We start from the raw sequence: 14051 nt of genomic DNA, 5'->3' as shown, positions 1-14051 counted from the left end.
GATTATAAAGTTGAATATTTAAAAAAAATTCCAGTGAGCCAAATGCCCATTATAAGAGACATACTCGGGGCTTCCCTGGTGGCACAGTGGTTGAGAGTCCGCCTGCCGATGCAGGGGACATGGGTTCGTGCCCCGGTCTGGGAGGATCCCACATGCCGCAGAGTGGCTGGGCCCGTGAGCCATGGCTGCTGAGCCTGCACATCCGGAGCCTGTGCTCCGCAACAGGAGAGGCCGCAACAGTGAGAGGCCTGCGTACCGCAAAAAAAAAAAAAAAAAAAAAAGACATACTCAAACCTTTAAAACATAGAAAGTTGAAAGTAAAAGGATAAAAAAAAATGTGCTGTGTAAATACGATCCTAAAGGAAGTTGGGGTGGTTATATTAATATCAAACAAGACTGTAAGATAAAAAGCAATACTAGAACTGGAGATAATCGTTTGTATACTAAGGAGGTATAACAATTTCAAATATCTAGTACCTTGAAATAGTCTCAAAACGTCAAGCAAAGAATGGTGATCCTGTGGGAGAAATTGACATATGTACCATTATAATGAGGAGTTACAGTACATTTCTGCAAATTATCGTTGATAAATCAGATATGGAAATCAAAAGGATTTGAACAATATAATTAACAGACTTTATTGAATTGATGTATATAAAATGCTGGAACCAACAATTAGAAAATATTAATAGGACATGTGGCATGTTTTTAAAAGAATTGACCAAGAAGAACAAAGCTAGAGGCATCATGCTTCTTGACTCTAAACTATATTACAAAGCTATAGTGATCAAAAAAGTATGGCATTGGCATAGAAACAGATACATAAATCAGTGGAACAGTATAGAGAGCCCAGAAATAAACCCATGTCCACATGGTCAGTTAATTTATGACATAGAACTAAGAATATACAATGGGGAAAGGACAGTTTCTTCAATAAATGGTGTTGGGAAAACTATATAGACACATGCAAAAGAATGAAACTGTACCCCTATCTTACACCATACACAAAAATAACTCAAATCGAAAAGACTTGAACATAAGACCTGAAACCATAAAACACCTAGAAGAAAACATAGGTAGTAAACTTCTAGACATTGGTCTTCGCTGTGATTTTTTGGACTTGACACCAAACGCAAAGGCAACAAAAACAAAAATAAGTAAGTGGTAAGTGGGACTACATCAAACTAAAAAGTTTCTGCACAGCAGAGGAAACCATCAGCAAAATGAAACGGCAACCTACCAAATATGAGAGAATATTTGTAAGTCACATATCTGATAAAGGGCAAATATCTAAAATATGTAAAGAACTCACAGAGCTCAACAGCAAAAAGATAAACAGCCCAATTAAAAAATGAGCGGGGGATCTGAATAGCTATGTTTCCAAAGAAGACATATGAATGGCTTTCAGGTACGTGAAAAGGTGCTGAACATCACTGATTCTCAGGGAAATGCAAATCAAAACGACCGTGAGATATCACCTCACACCTATTAGAATAGCTGTTATCTTAAAGACAAGATATAACAACTGTTTGCAAGAATGTGGAGAAAAGGGAACCCTGTGCACTGCTGGTGGGAATGTAAATTGGTATAGCCAATATTGAAAACAATATGGAAGGTCCTCAGAAAGTTAAAAACAGAACTACCATATGATCTAGCAATTCCACTTCTAAGTATTTGAAGAAAATGAAAATACTAACTCAAAAGGATATCTACACCCCCATGTTCATTGCAGCCTTGTTTACAATAGTCAAGACATTGAAGCAACCTGAGTATCCATTGCTGGAGGAGTGGATGAAGAAAATGTGGGGGGTGTGTGTGTGTACACATAAACATATGTATGTAAAATTATTATACATTATATATATAGTATATAAGGAATATTATTCAATCATGAACATCTTGCCATTTATGACAACACGGATTGACCTTGAGAGCATTTTAAGTGAACTAAGAGAAAGACAAATACTGTATGATTTCATTGTATGTGGAATCTGAAAAACAAAACAAAACAAACTCGTAGATACAGAGAACAGATTGGTGGTTGCTGTGGTAGTGTTGGGGAGTGGGTGAAATGGGTAAAGATGGTCGAAAGGTATAAACTTCCAGTTATAAAATAAATAAATCATGAAGATGTAATATACAGCATGGAAACTATAGTTAATAATACTGTATTGCCTATTTGAAAGTTGCTGAGAGTAGATTTTGAAAGTTCTCACCACAAGAAAATAAAATTTGTGACTGTGTGGTGGTGGATGTTAACTAGACTTATTGTGGTGATCATTTCCCAATACATACAAATATCAAATCATTTTGTTGTATACCTGAAACTAATATGTTATATTTCAATTATATCTCAGTTTTAAAAAATTAACCAAGTATTAGTACATAAAGCAAGTCTCAACAAATTTCAATGACAGTATCATAGAGTCCAGATTTTCTTACCAATTTGCGATTAAATTAAAACCAACCTGTAAAAATAACAAATTCCATAAAGTTGGTAATTTTATAAACATACTTCTAAGTAATTATGGAGTAAAAGAAGAAGTCTTAAGGAAATTAAAAAACAAAGAAAAGTGGAAATACAACATGTTTGGAATTCAGTAGGAAATTTATTTCACAAAAACAAGAAAGGCTGAAATGTTGTGACTTAAGCATCCAAGTTGAGAGGTTAGAATGAGAGGAGCAGATCAAACCCAAAGAAAGGAGAAAGAAGGGAACAAAGAGCAGAAATTAAGGAACTAAACAACGAAGATTCAGTAATATCAAAAAAATCAAGAGTTAATTCTTTAAAAGTACTAATAAAATTGACAAACCTCTCATGAGATAAGAAGAAAAGAGAATTCACAAGTAACATTAGGATCAAGAGGGGAAATACAATTACAGATACAGCAGAGATTTAAAAGATAAAATTATACATAGTATTTTTTGAAGTCAACAAATTAGAAAACTCGAAATTAGTAAATTTCTAGAAAAATAACTTAAAATCAACACAAGATTTAAAAAAAAAATACCAGAAGTCGAAGAAGATATTTTCAACACATACACACTAACCCAAGCAAGGATCTAGAAGAACCTGGAAATAAATCCTAGAAATCAATAAAACAAGCAGTTCTTTAGGGAAATGATCAATAGATACAAATAAGCATGTCACTACTCATAAGAGAAAGGGAAATCAAGGCACATGAGATACCATTTTACTTCCAGTAGATTGGCAAAAGTAAATCTTAACAGGAGAATGTAGATCAAAGGGAATTTTTACATCCTTCTGGTAGAAATATAAAGTATAGTCACTTGGAAATAGACTGGAAATCACTTTGGTGTTATCTTGAAACGTGCAACATTTGAATACCTTCTGACCTGGCACTTCCACTCTTAGATATGTCCTTTAGAAAAGCTCTTCTAAACAAGAGGACATGGCATGAGGATGTTCATAGCCTTAATGTTATTAAAGGCAAAAAAATGGAAAAAGCTCAAATGTCCATCAACATGAAAATGGATAAACAGATCATAATATAGTTATACAATGGAGTATTATATAACATTAAAAAATGAACTACAGATATACTTAAAGATGAATTTCAGAAATAATTAGTGGGGAAAAAAAAACAATTTTCAGAAAGCTATATAGAGTATGAAATGCTTAATAAAGCCCCAAAACAAGTGAGACTAAAAATATATTGTTTAAGAATATATCTGTAAGTGATAAAACAAAAAGATGTCAAGAAAATAGTAAGCATCAAATACAGTCATGGTTACTTCTAGGGTGCAAGGTAAGGTGGGAAGCTAGGTTCAGGGTATGGAGGTAGGTGTGACAGTATTGGTAATGCCTTGGTTGTTAAATTGGATAGGGGGTTCACAGGAGTTTGTTTTATCATACAGTCATCCCCCTGTATCTAAGGTTTCTGCACTTGCTAATTCAACCAACCACAGAAAATATTCCCCCCAAAATAAAATTCCAGAAATTTCCAAAAAGCCAAACTTGAATTTGCCATGTGCCAGCAACTGTTTACTTAGCATTTACATTGTATTTACAACTCTTTACCTAGACTTTACATTGTATTAGGTTTATAAGTAATCTAGAGATGATTTAAAGCATATGGAGGTTACGAATAGGTTATATGCAAATACCGTGCCATTTTATATAAGGGACTTGAGCATCTGCAGATTTTTGTATCCATAGGGATCCTGGAAATAATCCCCTGTGGGTACTGAGGGAAGACTGTACTTTACATACATTACATATATTCGTTCATATGTATCAAATATTAGTTACAGTATAAAAAGATTCAGTTGTAAAATCAAAGACTTGTTTTCCTACAAAAGGGTATTGGAAGAAAGTATAGCTGTTCTAAGATACATGAATGGAATTAATTGAAATGTAATAATTTATTGGTATTAAATAGGCCTATCGAATAAAATGTCAGACCCGATTCTTTTTTGTTTTTTTGGGTTTTTTTTGGACTGCGTTGGGTCTTCATTGCTGCGTGCAGGCTTTCTCTAGTTGTGGCGAGCGAGGGCTACTCTTTATTGCGGTGCGCGGGCTTCTCATTGGAGTGGCCTCTCTTGTTGTGGAGCATGGGCTCTAGGCGTGCGGGCTTCAGTAGTTGTGGTGCGTAGGCCCAGCAGCTGTGGCTTACGGGCTCTAGAGCGCAGGTTCAGCAATTGTGGTGCACAGGCTCAGTTGCTCTGCGGCATGTGAGATCTTCCTGGACCAGGGCTCGAACCCACGTACCCTGCATTGGCAGGCGGATTCTTAACCACTGCGCCACCAGGGAAGCCCCAGACCTGATTCTTGACTAATACAAATTCAGGGAGTTTTTGTAGTTGTAGTTTTAATAAAACATCATTTCAAAGTTTCTAATATAATGCCTGATACATGGAAATGTTTAATAGATATTTTTTCCTTTCTTCTAGTCAAAAGGTTAGTGAGAAGGAGTCTGTCTGCCCTTTAAAAATATCTGTGGTCTATTCAAAAATAATTGTTTTATATTATGAAAAGTGCCTAGTGTGGTTCTAGTTTGTACTGCTGTGTATGGTAGTGTTCAGTTTCTTTTGTGTAAAGACTTCAGTTAGTGTTGAACAAAGAAAATTATATGCTCTCGTTATGTGTGCTTTAATTTAATGCTTAATGGCTTTTAATGTTACAAAATAAGTTTATTATTATATTATGATCTCACTTGTATTATATTGTCTTGCTCTTCCATATTCGTGGTGATATGGTCATGGTTTACGAAAACAATAATCCCTAAGAAATAGATCATTAACAGTAGTTAACGATTACTTGTGATCTAGGGTAATGACTGATTTCTTTGGGATTATTGCAGTTATAAACCATAATTACAGATTATTACAGCAATAATTATTTTGTTAAAGGAAAAAATGTTCTGTTCTTGAACAGCTGCTGAACAAGTGCCCTGAACATTTCAGAATAAATCGAAAAATGAAAAACTATAATGGAAATGTAATCTAAGATGAGATTTTTAAAATAAAATTATAGATATGAAACTCATGTATAGGATATTTAAATTTCTAAATGCAATTTAGATTTATGACTTTACATGGTTCTTTAAACTTTGTGGATATAATTCCGTAACCAATGTAACTTTTTAACATCTATTATTCTAAATGCTGTAACTCTAATATTCTAGAGTTTTAGGGTAAGGTTTAATGTGTATGAGAAATATCACTCATTCAGTGAAATAGGAAAATTGTATTTGATAGATTAATTAAATGCCTTTATATTTCATTGCATTGTTCATTTCTAACACTAATCCTAATTTATTCAGTTAGTAGTTGTTAATTTTTAGGGTTAAAAATTCCTGCTTTTTTGTCTTGTACAATAGAAATCACTGCTTTCTAAAACAGGGGAAGAGTAAATATACATCCTACTTCTCTCTGAATAAACTTCCATTCAAAATTTACCATAATTTTAGAAAAAATGCTCACAATTGATCACATGCTATCTTTGCATAGCATTCTTTGATATCAAAGCCTTAATTTCAAGGTCACAAAATAAAATGAATTAAAGAATAAAAAATTAAAATTTGAGAAATTCTTGTCCTATATTTAGTATTTATTATTAGACACTGATACTCATCACACCACATTGAAAAATCATCTTTTCAATTTTCTCTCTCTCACCAGGTTCAACCTGTTGGGCATAGGGTCTCTTTCTCCCTTCTCACCCTGCCTTATACATATTTAGTTATATCCCAGTGGACAGAACATGGCACATAGTAGATATTCAGCAAATGAATTTTCTGAAAATTCTTGAGAGTTTTTTTCAGTTCAGGGTTTTTGTTTGTAGACACAACTAACTGTAAGTAGCTTTAATTGCGAAAAGCCTCTTTGGTAGAGAGGGAAGAACTTAAAAATTCTTAAATATTGTGTGACTTCATTTTCTTGAGAAGCTTGAAAGTAAAACTTAGAATGGACATATAAATATTCCATATTGATATGTTTTATGGCTTTTGTAGCTATGATATAGAAGAACTAAAAACAGTATAGCTATTTAATAATAATAGCCAACATTTAGTCAGCCCTTGTAGCAGGAATTATTATGAGTACTTTACATGCAGAATACCATTCAGTGCTGTCAGAAGCCTATGAGCCAATTATTATTAGCATTTCATATTTATAAATGAGGAAATTAAAGCCAAAACGATTGAGTAACAAGCATAATAAATGGTAGAGGCAGAATTTGAATCCAAGTTGTGCTCTGGGTGGCTAAATTGTATTGCCTCCATTTTTAAATATTGATCTTCCAACAGAGAAATATAAAAGTTACATGTATAATCAGTGTCTGTTTTCAAGATGGCTTGTTTTATGAAGAGCTAGTAGGCAGATGTTTCTACATTTACATTAGTTATAAACTCCAAAAGTAAGTTTGCTTATTTTAAATTCAGCTATTCAACAAATGTTAGTTTCATGTGTCACATATACTTGGTTTTAGGGTGGCTGGTTTGGGAATCAAAAGAAGTGTGAATGCCCTAGAAATGATCCCAAAGGGAGATGCAGTCTCATCTGTAGTAAAAATGTGGGAGACAGGTGGAGAACAGTCAGGATTAGGAATTAAAATGTATTAAATAAACACTTAAGAGGTTGTTGGATCATCAAGGTCTGTCTAGCTGATTGACCACTGTGTTGTTCAAGTACTTCCTTTAATCAGTCTTGAGAGGAAGTGGTACATATCTCATAATGGTATGAGAATGGACTCTTGGAAATCCATTGCCTATATTTGAATCATATACTTCTTAATAGGGATTTGTGACACTAAATAAATATAGGTACAGATAGTACATATAATGTTTAAAATAGTACTTAGTGCATGTTAAGTACTATTTAAATGTTTGCTATTTTTAGTAATAGTGAAGCTTACTTTAAGCAAAATTAGTATCTAAGAATCTAACTAGATAAAATATATAAAGAAGGTTATTATTTAGATTTAAATAATATTTTTCATTTTGAGAAATAATTTGCAGTAAGATATTTTTAAAATAATGACTCTCATAGGCAGGTAAGTTATTATACTACATTCACCAAAGATTATGGTCACAATGTTTTAGATTCGTATCAATTATATAAAATGTGTATGCCCCACACACATTGGAGCACAATCTATTGATGATAACCTTTGTAAGATTCTGAGAAATACAGTCGATTCTCCTTATTTGGTATTTAATGTTCTATAAAGTTTCTGTGAACACTGAATTAGCAAATATTAAACCATTGCTCTTAGGGGAAATACAGGTTGGGTTCCTGCAGGCTTCTGGTCACATTTTCATCGACTGATCAACATATAACCTTGTGTTATGTATTCTTGCTTAAAGATACTTTACATTAATATATATCATTGATTCGTTAACATTGAACTCAACAGCCAACAGCACTACAACCCATGCCTGGACGAAGCTTAACACATGTTATTTTCTCTACAAGGTACATAATAGCTTTTTTTTTCACTTAGGAACACTAGGCAACACATTAGCACTACTCTTTGACTATTTTAAACAGTAAAATTATAAACAAGGAGCACAAAAGTGAAAAAACAATGTGATACCAAAAGGATACCAAAAAGGGATACTTAGCTGTTTATAGTATGAGAGATGAAACAAGAAAGCAGATTGTTGCTTTGTTTTACCTGATCTTGGAATGTGAACATTGGGCAGCTTAAATTATTTGCTGTTCTGCATGTGTCCATGAATGATCACAAGTATTGATTTGGGGGATTACAAATAAATTTTACTAAGAAGATGAATTTGCAAATAGCAGGCTAGACTAGATCATACCTTGCATTGAATGTGCTTTAAGAAGCTGCTTTTATTTAAGCAATAGAAATGTAAGTATGACTAACATTCATTTTTAATAACAACTCTACATTTTAGTGTTTACTGAATTGATAATAAGCTGTTAACTTCTTCTTGCCTGGTTCATGCTGTATTTTCTATGTAATGATTTCTTAATTCAATAACCCATGTCTGTTTGATGACTTATGTATGCCAGGCACTGTTTCAGGCTCTGGATATGCAATAGACAACCAAACAGAAAAAATAACAGCTGTCATGCAGTGTACATTCTATTGGAATAGACAAGTAACAAAGCAAGATAAATAATAAAATATATATTATGTTAGAAAGTGATAAGTAAAATTTAAAAAAATAATGAATCAGGAAAGGTGGATATGAAATGTTGGCAGATTGTATTCTGGTTATCTTTTGCCCAAAACTTAGTGGTTTATCAAATAACAATTTTATTCTTATCTCTCATTGCTCTCTGGGATTGATAAGTTTCAACTGGATGGTTCTCCTTTGGTGTCTTTCAGGCGCTGTAATCAGGTGACAGCTGCAGCTGACATCACCTGAATGATTCTTTACTCACAAGTCTGTTCTCTTTGCTGGAATATTTGATGAATGGGCTATAGTTGGGCATTTCTCTCTCCATGTAGTCTCTCTATATGGCTAGCCTTTAGGTCTCAGGGTATGTGGTCTTCTTACATGGTGAATGGCTTCCCCTAAGTGAACATTCCTTGAGAGACTGGAGGAAGCTGCCAGTTCTCTTAAAGGCTAAGCCCAGTGCTGGAATAAGTGTCACTTCTACCATATTCTTTTAGTCAAAGCAGTCACAGTCCAGCCCAGACTTACGAAGGATTGGAAAAATAGACTCCACTTCCTGATGGCAATTGCATACATGGAGGGAAGGAATTGATGGGTATCTTGAAGACACACTACCGTAGTCTAGGTATTGAAAATTGATAGGATAGCTGTGTAAGACCTGACTGAGAAGGTGCATTCAAAGTGAGACTAGTCAACATGGTTGTATCTTTTTGCAGGTACATTAAGCTGTGTGAGGATAGGCAAAGGGTAGGTGGAGAATTGGATTTAAACAATTACGGTTTTGTAAGATGCATATGTCAGAGGAGGAGAGAAGTTGACATTGTATGCAAGACAGAGATTATAATGATAGACAGTAGAACTGGAGGTAGGTAAGCATGGTAGAGAAGACATGAAGGGTGTAAGAAAGTGAAAAAAATGGCAGATCCCAAAAAACTATTAGAACTAACAAAAGAGTAACAAAGTTGCAGGATACAAGATCAATAGACAGAAATCAACAGTGGATTTATATATTTTCAATGAACAATCAAAAATGAAGATAACAAGTCCACTTACAATAGCATTTAAAAGAATAAACTACTTAGGTAAAAACTTTACAACAGAAGTGTTAAGTCTTGTACACTGACACTGTAAAACATTATTAAATCAAATATCTAAATAAATTGGAAGACATCATGGTCATGGTTCAGAAGACTTAATATTGTTAAGAAGGCAGTATTCCTCAAATTGACTTAATGGATTCAGTGTAATCTCTGTCAAAATCCCAACTGACTTCTTTTCAGGAATTGGCAAGCTGATCCTTAAATTAATGTGGAAATCCAGAAGACCCAGGATATCCAAAGTAATCTTGAAAAAAAAAAAAACAAAGTTGAAAGACTCACACTTCCTGATTTCAAAATATACGACAGAGCAATAGTAATCAAGACAGTGCGGTATTGATGTAAAGGTAGACACTAGATCAGTGAGATGTAGTTGAGAGTTCAGGTATAAACCCTCCAATTTGTAATCAGTTGATTTTTGACTCTGGTAGGAAGACAGTTCAATGACAGAAGGATTGTCTTTTCAACAAATGGTGCTGGGACAGCTGGATGTCTGCATGCAAAAGAATGAAGTTGGAACCCTATATCCTACCATACACAAAAAATTAAATCAAAATGAATCATAGACCTAAATGTAAGAGTTAAAGCTATGAAACTCTTAGAAGAAAACATAGGACTAAATCTTCATGACTTTGGGTTGGGCAATGGTTTCTTAGATTTGACAGCAAAAGCTGAAATAACAAAGGAAAAATTAGCATTATGTACCACATGAGAATTTAACATTTCTGTGCGTCAGAGGACACCATGAAGAAAATGAAAACAACTCACAGAATGGGAGAAAATATTTGCTAATCATATGTCTGACGAGAGACTTGTATCTAGAATATATAAATAACTTTTACAACTCAATAATAAAAAAGATAGATAGCCCAATTTTAAACTGAGCCAAGGATTTAAATAGACATTTCTCCAAAGAAGACATACTTATGCAAGATCACATAGCAGATTGGTAGAGCTGGGATTCATAGTTGTATCTGGCTCTAAAACGTGTCATTTTCACTATTATACTACCTTGGTGAACTTAAAATCCAACTCTTCACTCTGTCAAGAACTGAGTTCACAGTAGTTTATCACTTGTTTGGAAGAACTTTTGCTAATTTTAGAATATCGGGAAAAATAAGCTTTATTTCTATCAATACTTTCTAAACGATTTTTTCCTTGTTATATATTAGGACGTCTTGCCTGGCTGGTATACTTGGTTGGGACAGTTGTTGGAGGAAGATTAACGTATACCAGTACAGATGAACATGATGCTATGGATGGAGAATTATCCTGTCGGTAAGTAGTAGCCATGTAATTTACAGAAATTTACTAAGTACTTAGAAATTTAGTTACTGAGCTGCTATTATGAGCTAAAGCATTTTGTACTTGGCCTTTTGGAGCAGGTATTATTTTCCTTTTTACTGATGAGAAAACCAAGGCTTAAGTGATTTGTAAAAGTCATATCTCTAATAAGTAGTATAGTCAAATATATTCATATGAATAATATGAGTAAGCTGGTTTTCCATATATTTTAATTCACTTTTAATAACATCTTTCTTTATAACAAAGTAATACATGTTTTTGTTGAACACTAAAGATTTAAATGAAAAGAAAGTTATATATTAATTTGGAAATAACTACTGTCATTTGGTAAAGATCTTTGAGTCTTTAATTAATGTTTGAGAGTATATGTACATTACATGTGTATTTCTCAACTTTTTTTCAACAAAAATTATACTATAATATTGTTTTGTAAACTAAAATGGGGATACTAGTACTATATCTAATTCATTTTGGGCTGTTATAAGGATTAAATAAGTTAATAATTTAAAAATAATTTTAAAGTGCTTAGGACAATCAATGCCTGGCAAATAGTAAGCACTATATTACCAAAAAAAACCCCAAAATAATTCTTTTTTAAAAACTCAAACATAATAATTATTTATAAACATTTTATCTAGACATGACATATTCTAAGCTATACCATAATTTAAATAGGTCCTTGCTTTGGGAATTTTAGGTTGTTTCTCAATTTTTCCTTATTATAAACGTGAATATTCTTTTAGCTATATCTTTATGAAGATCAAAATAATTTTATTAGAGTTAGGTCCTAAAAGCTAAATAGCTGGTTGAATAGTATATAGCACTTTAAAGACCTTCACTACACATTACCAAATGGCCTTCTGGAAAAGTACCAGTTTATCCTCTGAGCCCAAAGGCCATGAGAGGCTATTGGGTTTTTGTTTTTGTTTTTTTTTTTTTTGCAGTTGAACACTAGGTGGTAGGATTCTTATCTTTGCCAGTTCATAGGTAACTGATGTCTCATTTTAATTTGTATTTCTTTGTTTACAAGTGGTGTCAAACATTCTTTTCCATTCCTTTTCTTGCCATTTCTATTTTCTCTTTGTGATTTTTTTATTATATGTAGATTGTATATTTCACCTGGTTTTCTGTTATGATTATCTTTCCTAATCTATCCGTAAGAACTCAGTATATATCAGTATATATCAAAGATTGTAATATTTTGCTATTCATTTTGCTATTCATTTTCTCCATATGTTTTAATTTGTTTTAGAAATTGCTTTTTTTCTGGCTTTAAACATTTATATATTAAGATCTATGAATTTTTTCTTTCATACTTTTTTCAATGCTCATGTTTAGGAAGGTTGTTCCACACCTGGATAATAAAAATATTCTGCTATATTTTCTCCTGGATCTTTTATGGTTTCAGCTTATATTTAATTTTCAATATATCCAACATTTATTTTGTTATGTACTTTTTCGAAAGTTTCCAAGTGTTAACCAGTTAATGTCAAACACCACCCTCTACTGATTTGAAATGCTGCATGTATCTTACACAAAATTCTCATGTCTTTTTCTAGGCCTTTCATTCTTCTCCACTGATCTTGGAAGTCTATTAGTACACCACTATCACCCTACTGAAGTCTTTAGTATGATATTCTCCCTCATTATTATTCTTAAATATATTCCTAACTGTTTAATAAATTTGTTGCCATTTTGAATAGAGATTTCTCTCTCGTTTCATACCCTTTTTAACCTTTAAACTTGAAATTGAACCTTTAAACATTGAAATTTCATTTCAATGAAATTTGAATCTGAATGGAACATAAATATTTTTAGTTTTTCTTAAGATTTATTATTTCCAATATCAAACCACTTTAAAATATGGCTGAGGCATTCTCAAAATGCTTTGATTAATTTTTTTTTTTTTTTTTTTTTTTGCGGCACGTGGGCCTCTCACTGTTGTGGCCTCTCCCGTTGCGGAGCACAGGCTCCGGATGCGCAGGCCCAGTGGTCATGGCTTACGGACCCAGCCACTCCGCGGCATGTGGGATCCTCCCGGACCGGGGCACAAACCCGTGTCCCCTGCATCGGCAGGCGGACTCTCAACCACTGCGCCACCAGGGAAGCCCTGCTTTGATTAATTTTAAACCAAGTGAACAATTTACTTCTGTAACATCTTTTAATATTACATATTTAGTAAAGTTTTTGTTATAGTTAGTTCGATTTTTTTTTTTTAATGTTTTCATCATCAAGTAGAGAATTTCCCACTGGCACTATTTTCCTGAAAAATATATATAACAGGAAATAAACAAAAGTATCTGCCAAGTAGAAAATTTTAATTTTTTCTTTAAGCCGTAAACATATTTAGCTCTAAGTAAGATTTGTTTTGTGTTTAGCCTGTCTTCCCTAGGAAACAGAGTCTTAGTTGAAGTTTATGGGCTAAGAATTTTTTGTGGGGTGGGGAAAAGGATACATTTTCAGGGAAGAAAGAATGAAGGAAAACTGAGTAAAAGATAAAACAGGTTATGTGTTGATTAGTTGATGAAAATATTGTGACCAGAGTTCCTCGGGAACCTATTCCTGTATTACCTCTAGGAGCAGTGGTTCAGTATTTGCTAATTCAGTTTTTACGGCCATTTTACAGCACATAACTACCATAAATAATGAGAATCAACTATAGAAGGTGGTGCATTACACACCTGGTTGCTCACTTTTACAGGTTTCCCCAGAGATCACATGGAACAGCTGTGCTTCAAAGCAGTCCATCTTGGTGGGGGGCAGGGTGGGGGGACGGGGACTGAGGGCAAGTGGTTTATATGTTCACTTATTTCTGCATCCCATTTTTAGTGGTTGAAATCTACTCCCGGAGTGTATAACTTTTCCATACTTCTTAGTTGTGTTCCCTGGCCTCTTTGAGGAGCTGCTGGGGAAGCCAGAGCTACTATTGGTCCTGTTGGTTGGAGGTAGGGGCTGGCTGGAGCTATGGTAGGCCTTTCCTCCCCCTGAGTGAGGATTTATAACTGCAGTAGCTGTGCGAGTCTTTACTGGGGCTACA

General features: G+C 33.7%; 1 protein-coding gene across 3 annotated transcripts in view; it reads left to right on the top strand.

Moving 5' to 3' along the window:
• The window catches only part of RANBP17 (RAN binding protein 17), a 312772-nt gene that overhangs the window by 60324 nt on the left and 238397 nt on the right, over positions 1-14051 (top strand). For all 3 annotated transcript variants that reach the window (XM_082836274.1, XM_082836273.1, XM_082836275.1), the window contains one exon: positions 10882-10987. In XM_082836274.1, the coding sequence (XP_082692400.1) occupies positions 10882-10987 (106 nt within the window). The remainder of the gene's footprint in view (positions 1-10881; positions 10988-14051) is intronic.

This window comes from Leucopleurus acutus (assembly GCF_964270905.1).
Source record: "Leucopleurus acutus genome assembly, chromosome: 3".
NCBI classification, from domain to species: domain Eukaryota; kingdom Metazoa; phylum Chordata; class Mammalia; order Artiodactyla; family Delphinidae; genus Leucopleurus; species Leucopleurus acutus.
This window is presented reverse-complemented; position numbering and strand designations above follow the sequence as displayed.